Source organism: Aspergillus flavus, chromosome 3 (genome assembly GCF_009017415.1).
Source record: "Aspergillus flavus chromosome 3, complete sequence".
Lineage (NCBI taxonomy): Eukaryota > Fungi > Ascomycota > Eurotiomycetes > Eurotiales > Aspergillaceae > Aspergillus > Aspergillus flavus.
Genome location: NC_092407.1, coordinates 3,350,298 through 3,371,279, shown reverse-complemented (window position 1 = coordinate 3,371,279; position 20,982 = coordinate 3,350,298). Strand labels below are relative to the sequence as shown.

The 20,982-nt window shown below is 47.5% G+C and overlaps 5 protein-coding genes across 5 annotated transcripts; 2 read left to right on the top strand and 3 right to left on the bottom strand.

The window, feature by feature from the left end:
* Nucleotides 1-79: 79 nt before the first annotated feature.
* On the top strand, nucleotides 80-847 carry F9C07_7178 (putative 60S ribosomal protein L34; the record flags this gene model as incomplete). Its single annotated transcript, XM_071511583.1, has 4 exons — nucleotides 80-103; nucleotides 175-188; nucleotides 335-458; nucleotides 656-847. 4 exons carry the CDS (start codon nucleotides 80-82, stop codon nucleotides 845-847), a joined length of 354 nt encoding a protein of 117 aa, XP_071365149.1.
* Nucleotides 848-5,894: 5,047 nt separating this feature from the next.
* Nucleotides 5,895-7,399, bottom strand: F9C07_7177 (uncharacterized protein; the record flags this gene model as incomplete). Its single annotated transcript, XM_041291132.1, has 2 exons — nucleotides 5,895-6,485; nucleotides 6,554-7,399. The coding sequence occupies 2 exons, from the start codon at nucleotides 7,397-7,399 to the stop codon at nucleotides 5,895-5,897; spliced, it is 1,437 nt and encodes a 478-aa protein (XP_041144917.1).
* A 1,026-nt stretch (nucleotides 7,400-8,425) lies between these two features.
* F9C07_1440379 (cactin) lies at nucleotides 8,426-10,907 on the bottom strand. The gene is made up of 5 exons (XM_041291149.2): nucleotides 10,273-10,907; nucleotides 9,738-10,217; nucleotides 9,055-9,681; nucleotides 8,956-8,988; nucleotides 8,426-8,900 (listed from the first exon to the last, which is right to left on the bottom strand). The coding sequence occupies exons 1-5, from the start codon at nucleotides 10,768-10,770 to the stop codon at nucleotides 8,883-8,885; spliced, it is 1,656 nt and encodes a 551-aa protein (XP_041144916.1). The 5' UTR covers nucleotides 10,771-10,907; the 3' UTR covers nucleotides 8,426-8,882.
* A 137-nt stretch (nucleotides 10,908-11,044) lies between these two features.
* Nucleotides 11,045-12,765, top strand: F9C07_7175 (XRCC4-like factor-domain-containing protein; the record flags this gene model as incomplete). Its single annotated transcript, XM_041291144.1, has 2 exons — nucleotides 11,045-11,941; nucleotides 11,992-12,765. 2 exons carry the CDS (start codon nucleotides 11,045-11,047, stop codon nucleotides 12,763-12,765), a joined length of 1,671 nt encoding a protein of 556 aa, XP_041144915.1.
* A 418-nt stretch (nucleotides 12,766-13,183) lies between these two features.
* Nucleotides 13,184-17,419, bottom strand: F9C07_2231195 (WD40 repeat-containing protein; the record flags this gene model as incomplete). Its single annotated transcript, XM_071509880.1, has 2 exons — nucleotides 13,184-17,006; nucleotides 17,193-17,419. 2 exons carry the CDS (start codon nucleotides 17,417-17,419, stop codon nucleotides 13,184-13,186), a joined length of 4,050 nt encoding a protein of 1,349 aa, XP_071365148.1.
* Nucleotides 17,420-20,982: the final 3,563 nt, after the last annotated feature.

Sequence of the window (20,982 nt, the reverse complement as noted above, 5' to 3'; positions counted from 1 at the left end):
CTGAGAGCTTAACGACGACAACCGACGACGCCGCCGCCAACTTCTTGACCACCGATACAGAGGTTCAAGACAATCAAAAATGGCGAACCAGAGACTCCAATACGTGAGTTGTTTCCGTGCAGCAAATTTTAACAGGATCAGGAGAGGCTAATTTTTCGATTTTTTTTTCAACAGCGCCGCCGGAACCCGTACGTTGAAAAATTCCCTTCCCACTTTGTCCTCTCATTGCGCTCGATACGATAGCATTCAGCCGCGATATCTAGCACAGCGAGGAGTTTTTCTTTTCTATCATCTGGGTTTCACGAACAGGATATTGATGGAATTTCGTCTACAGGTACAACACGCGGTCCAACAAGGTCCGCATCATCAAGACCCCCGGCGGTGAGCTCCGGTACCTCCATATCAAGAAGAAGGGCACTGCTCCCAAGTGCGGTGACTGTGGCATCAAGCTCCCCGGTGTGAGTACTCCCGATAGGTCTGGTTGTTGAGCGAATGACTATGTGCGAATTCTTGTGATCGATCCAAGTTGGTGGAAGAATGCGTCTCTCAGAGCGATACGAAGAGGGGGGTTGGATTGAGACGCATAATTCTCCGCACTGGACATCGCCATGGCCAATCGAAAAGCGAAATACAGCGACTGATCTCTTGCCCATAGGTCCCCGCTCTTCGCCCCCGCGAGTACTCTCAGATCTCTCGCCCCAAGAAGACCGTCACCCGTGCCTACGGTGGTTCCCGCTGCGCTGGCTGCGTCAAGGACCGCATCGTCCGTGCTTTCCTGATCGAGGAGCAGAAGATCGTCAAGAAGGTTCTCAAGGAGTCTCAGGAGAAGGCCGCTGGCAAGCGCTAAATGGGTGCATAATATGCTCAGTATTTTTCTTTAGTGGGAGCGAAAATGGAAAAATAAAATTGGCTGGGTGCGGTTCTCTTAGATTAAAGTGAACACAACGGCTTTACGAAGTGCCGTGTTTATGAATTTTATTCAAGACTCAGTTCTCCAACTATCTTACTATTTCGGTTGCAACGCAATAGGTGTTCATCACTACGGAAAGTGTGGACAGGGCCTAGCGTGCACCTCACGTAGTCTGGAAACAGCTGTCCAAATTACTTCGAACCATACGGCTCCAGCCCTGCATTGTAGTTTCCTTGAGCAACTTCAGCCGCTTACCAGGTAAATGAAAACGCCAAGATGAAATCCGGGTAACATAGGAACCAAGTTCTCAGGTGAGGCCTCCTGCAGCGAGAATAAATGACACCATACATCAAAAAATGGCCCGGACAATCAATCAACCTTCTACCAGATGCACAGCCTCCTACCAAATCTATCACAATCATAGATCCACCCAACAGATGGGAAGATACTCAGCCCGGCACGTGTGGCTTTCTCAAATTGAGCGGAATTTCTATCTCGACCGGACCCGTGAAACAACTCAGGGGACTTTCCCCTATAACGATCAGCGCCAAGTCTCGGGAGGATCATTGTAGAAAAAGCAAGGGTAGGATGACGCGAAGGGGAGAGAAGAGTAGGTCAGAGCCAGAGCCGGCATGCAGGAAATCATTCGAAATCGAACTAAGCCGATACAATAGGTGGCCATGGACGAAACGGAATAGGGAACACCTGAGACCGGGGGGTGTCGCCTATCTATCCAAGCCCTTGCCCGTACATACGCAACATGCTGTTGAGCAGTAACTCGGACGCCTCTGCTGGCTACATTCCGAGAAATGCCCGTGTACCTGGGTATCCACCTTGAGATGGGGTTGGGGGGGTTGAATGTGAACAATGCATTTAACGGGCTGTGGATGGCATCATGACAATAGTACGACTGTGATCGTCATACATCGGGAGCGAACGTGCGGACTCCTGGGTATGTCTGTCGGCAAGCATGCAGTCAATAGTTAAACTCTATGTAGTATGGATGGTGGAACCGTTGGGAAGGCTGTCGCAGACGTGACAGGGATCTGTGCTCTGCGCAAGCGGTTCTGTTTGCCGGCCTTCTTTCTTTTTTCCACCTTTTCTTCGCATATCGTTGTTCCAAATGAGCATTCATCGGCTCTGCCTAGACGAGAGGTGTCGATCTTTTTGTCGAATCGGTAGATGAAGGTTCAAAGACAAAGCATCCTTGCCATGGCCTGTGCACCCAGATGGCGTGCAGCTAAAGCCCGACAAGTGAAGATGTCTCCGTCCAGGGAGTGGTGAACTGATCGCTGCGCAACAGTAGTACCGGTAGATTTCAGTCCGACTTCGGACCCTGACAGAGCTTAAGCTGGATTCAGAGCCAAACTATTTGCTCCTGCGCATATCTGTTAGTCCGATAATCTCCAGAAAGGGCTAGGCAAGTAAAAAGCAAAGATGGGACAACAAGACCGGCAGGAGAATACCATGGGATGACCGCTAATAATGCAGAACATCGCATGTAACCAATAAACCTTCCGTACCATAGATTGATAGTGCACGGTTCGGCAGCCATCCTATGAAGCGGTGAGGATTCGTTGGCGTTGGTTTCTTTTTTTCTTCCCTAATTTCGTTTAGGTTCCTTGCATCCATACATCCATGATCCATTACTCACCTTCCTTTCAGAGGAAAGCATCCAGTCGAGAATCATGAGAAGGAGGAGGGGAAAAGATAGCCAGACCACTCGGAACGAAAGGCTGGGGTGTTACCGCCTCTCCCGTTGGCGTGATGATACCCAACCCTAACCTGTACTGGGAAGTATGTCTGCATGCTGCGTATGCTTCATGGGTATAACTGTAGGGGGGCGGAGTTCCTCAGGAAAGTACTCCGAGTAGTACTATCGGACCTGACGTAGAGATCGTCAATTGCATTAAGTCAGCCTTCGTGTGCTTCGTTTCTTCTTAATTATTTTTTCATACTTCTTATTGTAAGTCGTATTGTGGAGCACGCTATTGTCTGAAATTAAGGGTGATGGAAAGGCAACGGGGGGGCAACGACTGGCCTGGAGCGCAATAATAGGCATTATCAAAAATACTGGGTCGAATGGCATGATTCCCCAGAGTCGACTAAAATAAGTAACAAATCTAAAAAGTGACTGATCGAAACGACAGTTCGGTTAGGCTTCCGGGCGATTATCGTGTCTTGGATACGGGCTGTTGTCTGATTAGTTCATTTTGAACAAAGTTGGTCCTGATCCCAAATCAGGAGCGTTAGTGGCGTGGAGATTGTCAACATGGATTGTTTATATGGAACGAACTACTGCACTAGAAAAGGTACTGATCTAGTATGTTGCGGTGTATATACGTGTGTGTCCTGTTATCTCTACCTCTTGTCTTTAGTATATATTATTAATAGCTTACTTTCAATTTGAAGTGGGAAAAAAGATGAGAGATTAGTAGAAGTTAAGAGCGACGGATATGTGTACACACAGCAAAGAATATACGCTGTAGTATATAGTTATTTATATCCCCTATGATCAGTTCTTACTGAAACATATGTACGAATAATGTAGATTAGCAATGCAATGCATCGAGACCGATCAATGCGGAGCTTAATGAACGGATGCAAGTGAGTGCAACATTTACTTTTTAAACCGTCGGTACGGCCCGTGTGGAAGGTGAAAGCGAGAAAGTTAGGGATCCATCGTACTTTTGTTTCGAATGAAGAGACATGAGGGCGATGGCGATCGGCTGCAGGAGCGCAAAGTTTAGCCGAGCTATCGAACGATAACTCCAGCAACAGCTCAGGTGGGCTCCATACCCTGGGAAAACCCCGTAGCAGCATCAATGTTTCTGTCATGTAACGGGGGTCCAGAGCAAGTAAAATGAGGGGAAAAAACAAAAAGAAGAAGAAGAGGAAAATAAATAGGGGAAATTAAATAAAAATCACTAGGTCAAAACAGAAGAGAAAAAAGCAACAACGTCGGAGAGTACTCCGGAGTACAATAGTTCATTCGCTACTAGAGATACTAGTGCATGATGTAGCAGGAGACCGAGTGAGCCTCTTAAAAGACCCTAAACCCCATCCCGATGGTGGCACAGAGCATTCAGTTCAGCTGATGAGGTGTTGCTTTTTGGCTGGTCCTGTCCACTCGGAGTGTATCAAGTATGCTTACTCGTCTGTCTGGCGGTCCAGTGGGACGATGAAGGGGACTCAACATATTCTTCCATTAGGCAGAGACGTACTGGCTGGATGTATAGTGTACATTGTACATTAGAGTTGTTTTGCTGTGGCCCCCTCCTGCCCCATCTTGTCAGATCGAAGAACCCGGTGAAAGTACCTTTGACTTCCAAATTATGCCCTGTAAAACTATAATGAGTTAGTTCATGCTGGTGTCACTCATACATCAACTAGTGCCACGACTAATGCTGGTCGAAGACAGTTTCAACCGGTTACCGTCTGCCAGTGTGACGCCAAGTTAGGCTACATTGTTAGCTGCAGACGGTCAATCTAAGGAGCGGGTCGGAGTCGACCACGCCCAGGAACGTCGGTCTTCTGGTTTCTCCTGCTATTACTATTCCACGAGAAGAACCCTACAACGAATGAAGCTTGCTCTCATCGACATTTCTTTTCTAATAACTAGCGATTAAGTACTCATCACTTCAGTAATAATTAGTAGTTCACTGCTCTAAATTAAAGATTATGAGGTGGTCACGGTGTTAACAGAGTTAGGGCTGTACGTTAGTCTCTAATTATATATATATTTCTTTTTTCCGTGCCGCAGACAACAACCCTATCCCATCTGCTCTTTTCCTACTCTACTCATCTTTTTTGATTGATTCTTTTTTGGGGGGTTTATTTTAAGTGGCTGAGTAAGTATGTATCGAGAAACATGATATAAACTGGCGTCATACATACTACAAGAGGAAACCGATCATCGATTGATGTCAAGTGAAACGAAGAGACTTCATAACATTAGTGCTATAGCCATGGGGAATGATAATTATGCCGACTGTCCCCACCAAGGTAGCAAGAGGAACTATCTAGAAGCAAATCAGCGCGCCGGCTGTGGACGGCTTATTCTTCCGCCGAATAGAAAGGCCTGATCTTGGAATACCCTGAACTACCTCAAGTTAGTCTACTCTCATTAATAGATAGATGAAATCCTTGGGCAGCAGAGGGGGGGGAGAGTGTGTTCCAAAGAGTCTCTTAAATGAGGTAAGACAATGTCATCCATCTCCATCAACTAAAGTCCATCCATGCCGCATGCAGCACATGCAGTGTCTATCGATGCAGAATCCACTTAAAGGTCTGGATGCGCTTGAGGGTGTATGTGGGCTACTGATTGGTGTGGCCACCAAAGAGAGACATGCCATATGTTCCGTGATCTTCTATGGATATGAACTCCTGCTGTTACTCCCCAGGGGTGATAGTATTAATAATGGTAATAGCAATAGAACAGTAGAAAATAAAAATATGATAGTTTTTTGTTTATTCATTACCTCTAATTTATTTTGTACTGCACGCTGGCGACTTTTCCTATGTTCCCGCTGAACCTGATCATCCCAAGGCCCATCGCCTCCTATCCTTATCCCCGTGGCTTGCAGGAAATTGAACATAGATCACTCGATATAGATAGTTAAAAACGAAAAGAAAAAAAGAAAAGAAAGAGAGAAAAAAGGGAATAGAAAAAGAAAAAGAACGGTAAAGTAAAAAAAAAACAAAGAATGATGACAGAGGGAGAGAGAGAGAGAGAGAGAGAGACGTGAAAGCTAGACAGAAACCACAGTCCAATACAAGAGTGCCACACCTTTGACACTCTAGTTAAGAAAACTAAAAAAAAATTAGACAAAGCATATTACTCAAAAAGGAAGGAGTCAAAAGGAAAAAGGATAACCGAGAAATACAGCAAATTAAAATGCATCAAGAAGGCCGAAACACGAGGCTATTAGTAGCTACAGTATGTTAGATATGCAAGTCAGCGCGGCCATTTGGACGCTTCTCCCTATACGGCAAGTTGAACTTCCGCTGAGATATCAGAACCTGTCAACAAGCCATGGGGAAATGGCGGGAGACTACTCCAGCCTAGAAATCCCGTCTCCATCGCTAAGCAGTCCGACCCCGGTCCTGCCATGTCACAGAAAATCGCGGTGCATGAAGGAGGGTCAGCGTTGCCAACAATACTACCCAAATCGAAGGGTTCTGCCGACGTACGAGTCAGTGGTGTTGCTGGGCATGATGCATGAAATCGCGAGACGACCGCCGCTGTCACAGGTGACGGGTGGTGTTGACTGTGAAGGATCTTGTGTGGTCGCCGCTGCGACACCAGTCGTTGATGATACCGTTCCTTCCGTAGTTCATCCTGGTTCATAAGCCCGCGGAATTTAGCTGTGATTTTTGTAGCTTTCCCTCCCTTCGCTCCGGATCGTTGGCGTTGAGGAGCTGGTGGGTCTGAGCCCACAGTCTTTTTATAATTCGCCTGCTTTCTATACCGGGTTGTAGACTGAATACCGTGGGTTATTGCCTCATCTGTCAGACGCCAGTAATTCAGGGCTTTCTTGCCCGGTGCTTTCTCCACTCGAACAGCCTCAAAACCCTGTAGCAGATTTGTTTCTTAGCAAGGGAGAACAGGAAGAGAAGCATCAACTTGTTGAATAGACATACCGCGTTCATGGATAAGTTGTGTCGAATGCTGTTTTGCCACCCTTTGGAACTGCGATCCTTTCCTTTCGTGGTATTCTCTTCGAACCAGCCGTAAATCTCCTGAAGAGACAGTTTCTTACCAGGTGCGTTCCGGAGAGCTTCGTAAATAAGTGTGGAGTAGGGCGGGTCGATGCTCGCCTCCCCCTCTGCGTTAGCTGGTGTTGATCGCGTATCAGCGCGGCCAAATTCGGATTTGATTACAGGAGAGCACATCTGGCGCGACGAAGCCGAGAAGGCTGGTGACGGTGGCGTTAACGCTGCGGTGGGATAGGTTGTTGTAAGAATGCCAGATGGGCGTTGATGCGGCCCAAAAGCTTCAGATGTTGCTGTATAGCGATCAGGCTTCAAAGCATAGGAAACATCATTGTCTGGCTCCCGCATCCACTCAGAGGATGTCCTGCTATCATTGGTACGAGATGGCCCCGGCCTTAGCTGTCCTGGGGTCGGGCCCGACGTCAATGAGGATGATGGCCAGTCGCTATCACAGGAAAGAAAAAAACGTGGAAGGCCGTCAGGCATTGACGGTGTAGATGTGTGAGATGATGGCAGCGTGAAGGCTGAGGTTTCCATGGCCCATGGGTTTTGACAAGGCATCATCGATGTTGGACTGCTGGGCCCGGAGCTCACCCAGTGTTCAACCGCTGGACAGGGGTAGTGGTGGCGAAGAGTACCCAAAGGTGCGCCATCAATAACAGCTTGTGAGGAGGCAGACGTTTCTGTTCGTTTCAGAGCGTATTGCAGCGTAGTTTCCTGAGGTGAAGGAGTTGAGTCGACGCATAGGTCCTGAGACACCAAGAGACGATCCATGTTGTCTTGCAAACAAACGAACTAATATCAATCACGGACGGCACAATCTAGACTGGTTAGATTTGCATCCGAGGGGACGGTTCACGAAAGAAGGAAATATTATAGATATTATAAGTTTCTAATGGGTACAAGCCATGCCAGGGAGACGGAAGTCAACAGGTTGAAAAAGGGTAGCCCTGGAAATGTGAAGATAACGAGAGGCTAAAGGGGGGAAAAAGAAAAAGGCCAAAAGCGACAGGTAAAGACCTCTGACCATTCAGAAGGACATAACTGAAGCTGTGAGGCCAGAAGAAATGCCAGCTCATACATACGGCCTGAGGGTCTGTCTGCTGTTTGTATGCCTGCCAGTCCCAACAAACAAAAGACGGTCTGGGAGAGAGAACGAAAAATAAATATATAAATAAATAAATAAATAAAAAATGGATGATTAAGGTCAAGAATAAGGAAAAAGAAAAAAGCCAACCAAGGAACTCCCCAGTCAACATGTGCACTGGGGATGTTGTGGATGGTGGTGGTGGTGTAGTGGTGCTTCGTTCTAAGGGTTTCCCAAGCTGTGGAACAACAAGCCATTGTACGTGCAGCACCAATGGCTTTGCAGAGTCTAGTAGAGGCTGGATTTTCGGTGCTACAGATGATGGCAATGTACGTACTTCTTGATTTACAATGCCCGACAGACCAGGAGGAGTGGGGTTGTGAGACCGGACAGCTGCATGAGAACCGACCCTTCTCTGCATTTTGGCCACAGTCCACCAGGCTAGGTGGAAGCCTTTCTGGAAAAGACGTTCTGGCAACTTCCCGGAAGCTCTCAATGCCCTGGGGATGTATCCTGCAGACACTCAGGCCCTTTCCCGCATTCCCCGACCAGCCGGAACCATTGAAACGCTATGCGGGTGGCTTAGGTGGCACCAAAGCCGCATCGTTGCAGAGGTTTCTTTTCATTCGCTGAAGGCCAAACTAGAAGGACGGCATTTCAGATCTGAGTGGCCGTACATACGTGTGGGGGAAAAGGCGTTCATCAGCGGCACGTGACCCGCTTCTCAATAAGATTAATGGGAAGAGAATCGCGTGACGCTGGATGGCAAATATCCACGGCAATAAGCCAGCGTTGGAGCGTTGATGGTAGTGGAAATAACCCCAGTCCATGGTTGCACACACGTGGGAGCCATAACCTGCGAGTCAGGAAGTTTAAACCTCATGGAGTTTATGTACCTTATGCTATATGTCCGATGATATGATACGTTCTAGCGTCTGTTGATCGAATTTTGGTCCAATACTGTAGCTGGTGGTTAATACTTCCAGACCAACCAGATCATCCGGCTGTGCGTTGCTCCGCCATAGCAGTTATGGATACGTTGACAGTAGTAGAACCTAAGTGGAAACCCCGAAAATACCATTTATGTAGCCGTATGCGCCCATACACCAGTTGGTCGAGATAGATATAGATATAACAATGTCGATGCGAATGGAGATTCCTCTCATGGTTTTACTTTCGGTAGTAGACCTATCATGGATGTTAGAGTGGAAATGCTTTGTGCGACAGAAAGGAGGGATCTCACCCGCTTGAATTGAAAGTGTAGCTGTAAAATACCCTATGGATTGTGTCAGAAGATTCAAATTGAAGTCAGAATTAGGGGCTAAACAATCGGCGAGTCTACCTTGTCAAAGGTGCTCTTGAAGCCTCTTTCCCTCTTGGCACTATAGTCCCATTCCTTATCAACAATTCGGAATGCGATGTCTTCGTAAGGGGGCCCGGCCATGAATCGAATAAGACAAGTATCTTCTTCACCGGCTGCTGCAAACGACTGGCCGCGCTTTCGTCCGTGCTCGCGTTCAATACGGTAGGTCGGCGCTTTCGTCTTGTCGATGAGGTCGGGGTAGAAGATGTTGAATTTGTAGCCTTGTACCACCTTGGGTGGTGGGTTATCATGGTCATAATGAGTCTGGTTGTATTTGTTCCACTCATAGCCCATTTGCACCCGGTTGAAATATCGCGGCTTGCGCGGCCGGTATTTGTTCGCCCACTGAGGCTGGGACCCCGTACTTACGGATTCTTCGCCTGTAAAGATTTCCTCATTCTCACTGACTCCCCTCGCAAGCTCTCGCTCATAGAGTGCCTTCGTTGCCTGCGAGAAATCTTCATTAGGTATGGCCGAAAAGCGAGAGGAGCCAGTAGCCGCAGGCAAGTTGGGTGTTTGGTTCACAGGAACAAGAGAGGATTTTTCTGCCTGCCTCTGGCGGAGAGGCACAAATCCCATCTTTAGAACCTTTTGACGTTCGCGAGCCTAAAAAGATTTCATCAGCGCATGGCGTGCATCGCTTGAAAGACGTTGTGACCTACCACCTGATCCAGAAAGTTTGACTCATCCACTATTTCCAAGACCTTATCCTCAGGGCGAATTTGGAGCAGCGGGTCAGGATCAAGATCACGAAATTCTTCATCCGACCCAGCTTGTGCTTTGCCCTCGGTCGGTGGCTGGCTGACCGGCGCCAGAGGTGCAAGCTTTGCTCGAACCGAGTCTGCTTCGTCGCGCTGTTGTTGACGTAATCCTCGGACACGTTCGTCTATAACGGCCTGAAAGACCTTCTTCAGTTTGGCGCGGGCTTTCCAGACAGTCAGACTCCGCAGTAGTTCTTCCCAGTAATCGGTATCGATGGGTTCATTAGAATCCAGCTTTTTCTTAACCTGTATCTCAAGGGTCTGAAGTTGCTCGTAGGTTTTAGGACTCAAGAGCCTATTGATATCCGCGGCGACGGAGTTGAGTGCACGCCCTTCGGGAGCAGTGATTTTCTGACGGTCGCGACAGATAATTCTCATAGTCTGTGCAGACCGGTTAGCAATGACCTTATATAGACCAGATCCAAATGTGACGTACCTTCCAGAAATCCCTATTTTGCGAATTTGCCTCCAAACTCAGAAATGTATCAATATCCTTCTCCAAGTCCAGCAATTGACTCTGAGACAGGCCTTCGAAAACGCCATCCGGATCCACGATATCCAGGTCCGAGTCCGCAATCTCATCATCAAGAGGGTTCCTCGTCGGATCGATAAATCGCAGGGTAACAGTAAGCCAGTCAATCGGCTTCGCTCGGCCCTCTTTGACACGAATCTCAGCCTTCTTTTTGGCCTGTTTAAGCACGAAAACGTCCTCCTGCGCCACCCATTCACGCACTTGCTCGTCTTCTTGTAATTGATTTAGCCGCATCTGATCCTTCATATTTCTCGACTGCGACTGCGCCGGTCGGCCTCTTCCATCGCTTTGGTAGTCTCTCTCATCGTATCTGCGGGGGAGCTTCTGGGGTCGACGCGATGATGGAGATCGCGATCGGCTTCGTTTCGTCGAACCTGATCTGTCCGGAAAACGTGACGACATAACTAACACACCTATACAGGGCAATGAAAGAAGGAAGACTGAAATAGGCAATATCGCTGTGAGCGTTGAAGCCTAAAGTCAACACAAGCGTGAAGCTCTGGTCTGATGCTTTTTTTGGGTGAGCGTCTGCCAAGAATCAGGGTGGAGCAGCGGAACAGGAAAGGTTCCGCCTTATCAGCTCTGCCGCCTAGTAAGACTACTGGTTGTATATCTTAGGACCACAGCTACGGTCATTCTTAATAGTATTCAAATTTTCATGACTTAATGCTAAGAAATGCCCGTCAAGTGGCAGAGATTGCGTCTCTCGAATCGAGAGGCAATACCTCCCATTCTTTTCAAATATTCCTCAACATCAAAAGGCTACGAGCTGTACATAACTGATCTTACCAACATCTGGTCTGAACGTCTGACCCGCCAAGATATCCTGAGAAAAGCTGATGAGGATGACACCACAATCGATCCGAGCGAGGACATGGAACAATTTGGAGTCCTTCTGCAAAAGATAGAAGACGCACTGCGTAGCCAACCGGGAAGCACCGTGACCCTGAATCATAGCTCAGGAGACTTGCTGGAGCTAACTACATCTACCAAACTGCCGGCTCCACTTCAACCTCTGAAGTGGGCTGCACGTCTCTCTAAGGAGCCACAGTCTGTTGCTACTGGTCAACTCCTTCTTCCCCTCATAAAGGCGGAAGCTGACTGGGAGTCACACCAGAAATCCCTCATTGATCAACTACATAAGAAAGACTGGATTCTCGCGAAGCTCTTCGATAAGATCGAAGCCGTGGGCATTGATCTAAGTACTATATTTCCTGGCATCTCTGGCTTACGGGCGGGTCAGAAGGGCACAACGCTGGCCCAGGCCGCTAAACATATAAAAAGTGTTGCGCCTTTCGACGAAAAAGCCTGGCTAAAGGAAGTCAGTGCGTCGGCCTCTGCATCGGGTCTTGCCGCTAATATTCTGGCGGAGGTTTCCAATTGTAACGGCCCAAATCGATCGAAAGGTCTTGGACCACCACCAGACAAGTGGTGGGAGAAACTTACTGTAACCAAGACTACTGTGGCTCCCATACGAGAGGAAAGTGAACCGAAAAAAGGACGCGAGCCTTCTAAAGATGTGTTGGAGGCCGATACAGATACGCCTACTGAAACAGAGGATGACGAGTTTGAAGTAAGTACAACCTTCAGAATCAAAGGTACCGCAGTTAAAATTGTCTTTAGCGGCAAGAAACGCCCCCAAGATTGAAACATGTCAAGAGCCGCGAGAAAACCCCTATCAACATTGGGCAGGATGATGACCTTGGGAAAGCTCCTCTGAACAAACCGTCGCCTCCTCCAAGGCAGAAAAGCTCTGCAAAACCATCAAAAGGCCTGGGGGTAATCGGTGGGAATAAACATACTAGAGCGCCCCAGCCCTCACCTCCACGAGCTTCGTCTACGCTCACACCACAAATAGCCGACGACCAAACAGATTCAGGGTCTGACCATGAAAGTGTGGCTTTAGCACCAACTTCACCAACGAAGCCTAAACCAGAGTTATCAGAGAAAGCGCAGGGTAAACCGCGAGGATTAGGAGTCATCGGTGGTAAGAAGAAACAAAGGCAAGCTTCCCCTAGTGAGCCTCGATCTCCATCAACGATAAAGTCCCCAAGTGCAACAGATCAGCCACCTCCCGCAACATCTCCCCCGACAGAGGCTAGAACAAAAAGAGTCAGTAAACTCGGTGTTATCGGAGGCAAAACCTCTAAAAGCGATGCGACTACTTCTTTGGAGCGTGGACCAGAGGAGGGCAACGTTGACCCATCTAGGGAGATGTCAAACCACAGTTCCGAACCACCAAGATCTTTATCGGCTGAACGTCGACAGCTAAAGATAATGGAACAGTCAGAAAGAGAGGAAGAAGGTCAAGAAAGAGCGGATAGGAAGCGCGAAGAATTGAAGAGACAACTGGAGGCGAAGAGCAAAGCCCCAGCTAAGAAGAAGCGGAAATTCTGAGTTCTTTTCTTTTCTTTCCAACGGACTGTTAAGTGAAGCAATCACTAACTACTGTACATCTAAGGGCATCTGTTGGATCACGCAGTTTAATACGGCATATTCAACATTGCCCGGGGATAGAATTATTCTATTGACACTGCAATATACTATAGATATATATGGTAGTAAAATTCCGCAAGCAAAGATTAGATCGATGGTATCTCTGGGAATGTGATATGGTACAAATGACTTTAAAATGGACAAGTATCAAAATTGTTATCCCATGGTATCACATTGAACGCCGTAGAGATAATCCGCTAATCCGAGCATTTATAACCGCTTCATCTGGCAAAGGTTGAGTCAATAACGGTATGTAGTAGGGAAATGTTGTGCTTGCAAATCAGAGCCTTCGCCATTGTCTTCAGATCGAGAGTCAATTTTAGGTGCTAAGCCCGCTGCCACCAAGACTGGTTCGAGATGAGGTACCCCTTCGCTTCCCTTGCTCGCTAGGCGTAACAAGTCGTACTTTTTTGGGCGACATCAAGTTAGAGGATACGCTGGGCCCGGCGCTAGTGGTGGAAGCACTTGTGCCACCTGAGGTCCCAATACTTAGCATACCTCGAACCTTTTCAACAGCTTTACTTTCCCCTCTGGTCCATGGATCGCGTTTTACAAATCCTACCCCAGCCTTTCTACCAGCCGAGTCTCGTCTTTTAGATTCCTCAAGTAAAATGGTGCGGTTATGCTCACGGCGGGGTCCCGGGCCGCAGTCATGCATGCAACCAGGGGTAGCGCAACCACCCTCGCTGACAGAAGTGTCGTTCAACCACATACTAATGCAAGCTAAATGTCCTCCATGGCCACAACCTTGACACCAGGTCCAAAGCGCGGATCCTTTAGGTCCTGAAGGATTGTACGAATCCAAATACGTTTCATCCAGGCGTCGTAGCTCGGAGGTTGGGATCGGTTCTGTCTTGATGGAGGAGCGAGATGACGATAGAAAATGCGATGTCGTCTCAGAGTCCAATTCAAGATTCGACTGTGCACACGAGACAGATTGCTCCGCTACCCACTCCGCTGGGGGGTCAACGCTCATGCAAATGGCACATGGCGCCTGGGACGTGTCGCAGCGATGACAGCGCGTATTGTCATTCGAAGGGTTTTCGTATGGACGTTTACACGTGAAACAAAACACGTTCATCGTAGTGTCTATTTGAGCATACTCATAGACTGCTGGATACGCTGGTACGCAGAGAAGTCGAAGCTCAGCCGCCTCAGTGTACATGCACTGACGTATAAGGTGTTCGTTGTAGGTTTTGAAGATGAGTTCACACTCCTCGCGAGGAAGTATATCCTCATAACTTTGGAAAAGAGTTCGCAATTTCTGGAGAAGATGAGCAGCAGATTGAACGTCAACACAAGAACTGCTATGATAATGCCTAATGGCTTCTTTGAGCAAAACTTCAGCGCTCCATGGTTTGTCCACCGTTCCGTCAGAGCTTATAGGGATAGTGAGCCCCGTGAGATCCTCATCAATCATATGTGTACCCTTACCCGCAGGATCATCTGCTGCAGGAGTGTAAACACCACCTCGACAGTCATTTTTCTCAAAGCATGGAGTCTCCAGAGGACTGGATTCCTTCAGAAGGGGAAGTGGGCTAGAGGGTCGCTCGAGATGAACATTAGTATCTGGAACACCCTCAACAAAAGGTCCACTATTCTGAAGCTCTTCGTTTTGAGCGGTAACAGGTCCAATAACTGAGTCACTTCTGGCCCTGGAATATGGTATACGAGGGGCTTCACTCTCCGGGCCTTCTGTGGTATCCACACTTTCGGAAACGTTATACAATCTTGCCGCCGACGATAATGACGTGCCTATTGATTTGGAAGGGTGTGAGCTCCCTGTAGATGCCGAGAACATAGGAAGACTTTCGGATGACTCGCGGCGGCGGAAACCCGGAGGCCGCACACTCTCCACGTGAGATTCGAGAGACAGGATCTTTTTGGGATACTGTTTATAATCGCGAATGGCTGCTTTTTTATCCTCCATCTTTTGGTCGTATTCATCTACTTCTGATGTCTCCGTCCGACTCCGAGCGCGCCAGTCGCCTCTTCCGCTAATTGCTCGTGGTGCAGATCTCTGGTCACCTTCAAGGCTTTGGGACACCAGTCCAGGTATTGGGTCAGATGGAAGGCTTTCGCCGGGAAAATGTATATCTTCGCTTGCATTTGACTGGCGGTGCATACGTGGTTCAACATCGGACATCGAAGACCAATCATTCGAGTTCATGGTCCCTTGGTTTGGGCTCAGAAGCGATGGTGGAAGAGGTTGGATATCTGTAGGGTCATCTAAAGACGCCATATGCGAATTAGAGCTATCTGACGATAAAACGGTGGAGTCAGGCAAAGGCTGCGCGAGTGGGGTTGTCATGTTCGAAGCGTTTTCTACATCAGCGGGAGATTGCCTGGCCACTTCCGTCTCCATAACACCTTTGAACAACCGATTCTTCATCTTTTCGGGTTTTCCCTCATCCATTGTTCTCGGCTTTTCAGAATTATGCCCTTCCGCAGACAATCTTTTTTGGATGCCCCGGGTACCCTTGCCCGGAGCCCGCCGCTGCTCCCTCGCTCTAAGTTGCAGTTCTTGAACGACAGCGAACTTTACTATACGCCATGTTTGAGATAGCTTGACTAATGAAGCATCTGCTGCACAATCTGCGTTCTGGCTTAATGATTCTAGCAGTGACCGAAGAAGATCTGAGGGCATGCCGTTAAAGGTTCCAAGTAACGGAGAATAATGGCGTGCCAGGAATCGAAAGGTTTCTTGATCCATTGTGGCTCCAGGTATACTCCCAACTGCCCCTAGCTGGCATTGTCCGGAAGGCTTGATCTTTGATAGCACCTTCTCCAGCGACAAAACGGGATTGAGTTCGGGAGCACCCGGAGGAGTGCTGCCCAGTGACTTAGCCGCCCGACTACTGCTTGATTTAGTACGCCGGTGCCTAACCGAGATGAAAGAGGGTTCATCGAGAAGGTCGTCTGCCGGGCTCTGACTCAGAGCTTCTCCGCTACTGCTCTCTTCCTCAGGATGACCCACAAACTCCGTGGTGCTGAGGTTTACAGTACTATGTCTGGGGCGTTTCTGGACAAAAGCTAGTACTTCACCACTCGGGCTCCAGGCCAAGGAGCACATCGACCGTTGGTTTACCACCTGGGGGGCATATCTAATATCAGTCTGAGTGAAAACACCGGCCTCACCAGCGGTCCACAATAGATCTTTCGAATGCCAGAGTAAGTCGGCAGCGTGAGACTCGTACCGATCAAACTCTCGGAATGGTATATGAGGGCGCCGAAGATCCCAGAGATGTATCCGTGGGTCTTCTTTGTCATAGGATGTTACCAATTGAATTGACTGCCAACCACCGGAAGTGTCATATTCGTTATTCCAGGACGGCGGACGCCATCGTACGTTCCCAACGGCCTGGGGTGTCCGGAATTGGAACGCTGGTTTCTGCCTACGTTCAGCTGAGGAAGAAAAATCCCAAACTTTAACATGCCTGTCTGTACCACCACTGACGATGTGTTTGCCATCAGGATGCCAATCTACTGAGAAGCATGGCTTGTCATGAGCGGTGATCCTTAGTAAGGGGGCGGTAGTTTTTCGGTAATCCCACAACTGTATTGCGCCACTGTCTGTGGCGGTTGCAAATGTAATCCCATCGCTCGGAGACCACCTGATATCCCGAACTGCATCACTGTTCCCATTATACAACTCCTTACTCGAACATGGCCTGACTGCGGATGCCATGCGCAAGTCCCACATTCGAATAGAGGAATCCTGACTGCCAGACAAAAGCCAAGCTGGCCAATGTGGATTAAAAGCTAATTTGTGAACCTGGCGGCTGTGCCCCTGAAAACGGCAGTATTCCAGGCCAGTGCGCTGTAGATCATAGAGAACAATGCGGCCGTTGGCCACTGCAGTGGCGATGATGGTGTCATAATTGCCATGTGACCATTTCACATCCCGCACTGTCAGCTGGTCTTTATAGCGTGCGGAGAGTCCACTGCCATCATTCTGAGTGGAGGAGTAACCGATGATAGCATTGCGAAGGTTGAATTCTTCGGAAGAATGGTCGGGTGAGACACGGATGGTCTTCAAGATCTCTTTCCCGCCGACAACTGCATGTGTCCGTTGAGGAGAAATATCTAAAGCGGCAATCGGAATCCCGGTCTTATGAGTGACCGTTTGGGACGCTCCCGGTCTAGCAGGGTTGTTAGAAGATTGCTGTCAAGCCTCGTTGGCAAGGTGGAAAGCTGCATATTGGAGGTGGGACCTATTTAGATAAAGATTCTAAATGAAGCTGGAGCAAGGCTAAGGGTATACGGGAGGGGAAAGGCGGGAAAGCGTGATGAGAAAGTAGAAGAGCAATTGGAAAGGGAAACTATACAAGGACTTGGACCTATTAGAACAAGGACCGGCAGATAGGTCTGCACGAACCCCTGAAGCCTGCGGACTTGGAGGTCGAGACCCAGAAAAGAAGGGCTGGGCAAATCTTGCTAGAGCACTGGCCGCGCGATTTGAATATTTGCTTTGTTGCACGGGGACAGGTGGAGGAGGAGGGGGAGGAGCTGGGGAGGAACTGCCTCGGGTGGGCAACCGAGAGCTATCGGACATCCTCAAGAGGTCAGTCAATCACGACTTAACCCGATAAGGGATGAAGGTCCATATTTGACAAAGTTCCCGCAGCGAACAAACAAGAAGAGGGAGCTGGTGGAGGTGGGGAATGGGAGTAAAGGAGGGGGGGCTTTAGAAGGCGGAGCTCCCTGTTGGAGACACTTTGGAGATGCGATGCGCTCGTGACTGACTAACTGATTAGATGGATGGGTGGCTGCCTTAGGACGCCAGGATGAGGATTAGTCAGCGCCTGTAAGAACGTTGACCAAAGGTCTAACTTGGGTAATCAAGAGTAAGCAATTGGATTGATTCATGTGAGGTGCATGAAGCAAGCAAGTACTAAGAGTAAGCAAGTCAGCAAACCTGAGGAATGTGAGGGAGAATTAGTGACCACTCGAATAATAATAGAGTGGCGAGAACGCGTGATGTGCGGTTTAGCGCCAGTTTGGGGGAGGTTTCCACCACAGCATTTGGTAAATCATACCCAGCAGGTAAATTAGAAAAGGAAACAAACTAGAGGCAAACCTCTAGCCAGGCCTTACTTCATTCCTACAACATCAATGATTCATCTTGTTTGGTCCGAGGTATTTCTTTTTCTTTTCTTTTCTTTTCTTTTTTTTTCCCCCTTAATCCGATTGTATGATACCATACCGGCCCTTTTCTTGTTTTCATCTTTGTTTGATTTTTTATTTATAATTATTATAATTTTTTTATTAATGATATTCCTGAATCAATCAACTCTTCTCTGTTTCCACCACTGGACCTGTCCAGGTGATGGATCCGAAGAGTTCAGTATCCAATAAGAAAGTTAGAACAATGGGGATTTGAATTGACACCTGAGTGATGTGTAAAATCCATAGTTGTTGGTTGAACTTCATCTGGCAGGATGCCGTTAAACGTCTCCATGAATGGACCCAACCAGCCGGTATGCATGCTAAAAGCGGTGTGCGACGTGCTTGTACACACAGACACGCTTGGAAGTTGTAGCTCAGTCCATCGCGTATTCAGATGTAGTTGACTGTACGGTGATGTATGGTGGTATGGATGTATTGATTTGTATGGCGGATTGGCTTGGATGAAGACAGAAGTATCCACCGCCAGGATGATTAGGCCGATTAATGGTGATGATATACTACTTACCCATGACTAGATGTCTCAGACCAGTCTCACACCAATTGACTAAGACAAGACAGTCAGGCAACCTATGTCTGGATCCAAGATGTATCTTACGTACATACGGTGTACGTAGGAGGTACATATTTACATACCAACGACACATTGGTGTTAGATCATCCGGACCTTCGGGACTCCCCAGGTGGGACGAACTAAAGCGACTCGTCGGGAAGACGACTCAGGGTGCAGGGTAGTCGACTTGAAGAATTGTTTTCCCCCGCATACTCCTGACCTGAATCAGGGCCATCATTCCACTCATTTGGGGGTGGTCTGGTGATATTTGTTCATTGATTATGGTTCTCTTGGTTAGTTTGTGCTTGAAGAGGGTTAAGTGAACATGGGTGTGTTCGACAAATAAGCATGTTTAAAAAAGACTTGCCCATCACTGATGAATCATACTACGATATAATATAATCATATTGATTAGAAATGTAACAAGCTAAATCTATTGTGAGATGAGATGATACTGCCCCTGGCACTGAGCTATTTCTAAGCCACCTACGCAGGGCGCTAAGACGATACCTTGGTTTCGAGAAAGACAACAAAAAGAATGAGCCTTCAAAAGAAATGTAAAGGACGGAGTAACTAGGGAGAAATGATCGATCTTTTTTACCAAGGATGTGCACTAACCTATTCTGAAGCCCATGAACATGGATCAGGGTACTTCGAACCCATGCAATGCAGCTTCCGCAGTCCAATCCTGATCCTCGCAGCGATCTGTTTGTGCCACCATCCATCCCCCTTCTCCATCGAGATCTGTCACGAACACAACCCTACATACTGTGTAATAATCGCATCTATTAATTATTCAACTGCCCTTTTTTTGTCTTTTTCTTTTTTCTTTTTCCTCTTTTATTTTTTTTTCTTTTAATTCCTCCTTTAGTAATCTTCAGACTTACCACAACATCCCCTCGAGGGATGGAGTTGGCTCCTTGTACATACTCTTACATATCACGTTACACGATAACTATCTAGATGATGTCTGCAGCATTAAAATGTTCTTAGAAAATCACTCAACAGTTGAGCTCCCAAAAGTTTATATTTCAGCATCTCGAGTTCTCGCTTGTTCGGTCTCCGTGTAATGCTTTCCTCCCAGGCGCTTTCTCCGCTCAGGAGGGATCAGCGATATCATGCATGGAATTTATTATGTATTATTTATTTTACAGTTTCTTTTCTTTTCTTCTTTCTTTATTTTTTTCTTCCCTTCAAACACAATCCTTCCAACATTCATTCCAACCCCTGTTACCATTGGGCATGAACATATCAAATTCAATCCAGACAGCTTATGGGCAGTGTCCAGGAGGTGAGTATGTCAACATTGACGCGGTTCCGAAAAGATCCTGGGTTGGAAATATGATGAAAACGGCTACGTACTACTCTGTACTAGTCCAATCTCTTTCCGTAGCAGTAAGGTATCGCCGTAGATGATATCAAAGTACATATAGGGAAAAAGAAAAGAAGCACATTAAAGCAAAAAAACCTCCGATTCGCATCAAAAATCATTCAAAGAGTAGGAGGAATATGGCCCGCCAGTTCAGAAGGTTTCTGATATTCCTTGGGAAATTTTTCGTTCCTCGGTTCTTCTCATGCTATTTCCCCGTTAATTATTATTGTTATTTATTTGTTTTAGATTTTCCCTTGCCTCTTTGCCATTTCCCCCAAATTTGCCTCCGGAGCCACCCAAGCTCAGCTGCTTTCTGGGACTCTGGGTCAAACTAGTCTACTCTGGGTAGTTCTCGACTTCAGATTCGCATGCACACCGTCACTCTTCCTTGACCGTCCGAGTACTATTTGTATCTTTCCAACGATCATTTCCTCTCGTGTATCTTTTCTCTCTCTTTTTCTCTCTCTCTCTCTCTCTCTTTCTCTCTCCTTTTCTCTCTTTTCCCTCGTTTCCTTTCCTCCTCTCGTGCTCTTCTCGGTCTCTTCTGGTCTTCTTTTCTTCTTCTTCTTCTCTCCTATACGCTTTAATTCTTTACCGTTATTCTTGGGGTTTCAATTTTCCGTCCGGTTTTTACTTTGGTCCCCCCATATAACCTTTTAGTCAATCCACGCATACTCTTTTCTTGTAATTAGTTCCAAATTTTTTTTAGAGCCTTCATTTTTTTTTTTTTTTTTTTTGCCTCTTTCCCTCTTGCCCACCTACCTCGAGAAGACCCAAAAAAGAATATAAACAAAAGAGCAAGACGAGTGAAATATCGTCCCACGTGTCTGCCGATCCCTTTCAGCAATACTACAAATCCGGCCCTTCGATTGACTGATTCGGGTCTGCTGTTCGCTACTCAGTCGTTTCCGAGTCAAGTCCAACTTCATCAATTCCTTGTTGCACTCCTCGGGCTTTACGGGAAGGTGCGATTGTCGTGTCATGGAAATACCCTATGGTGGTTTGA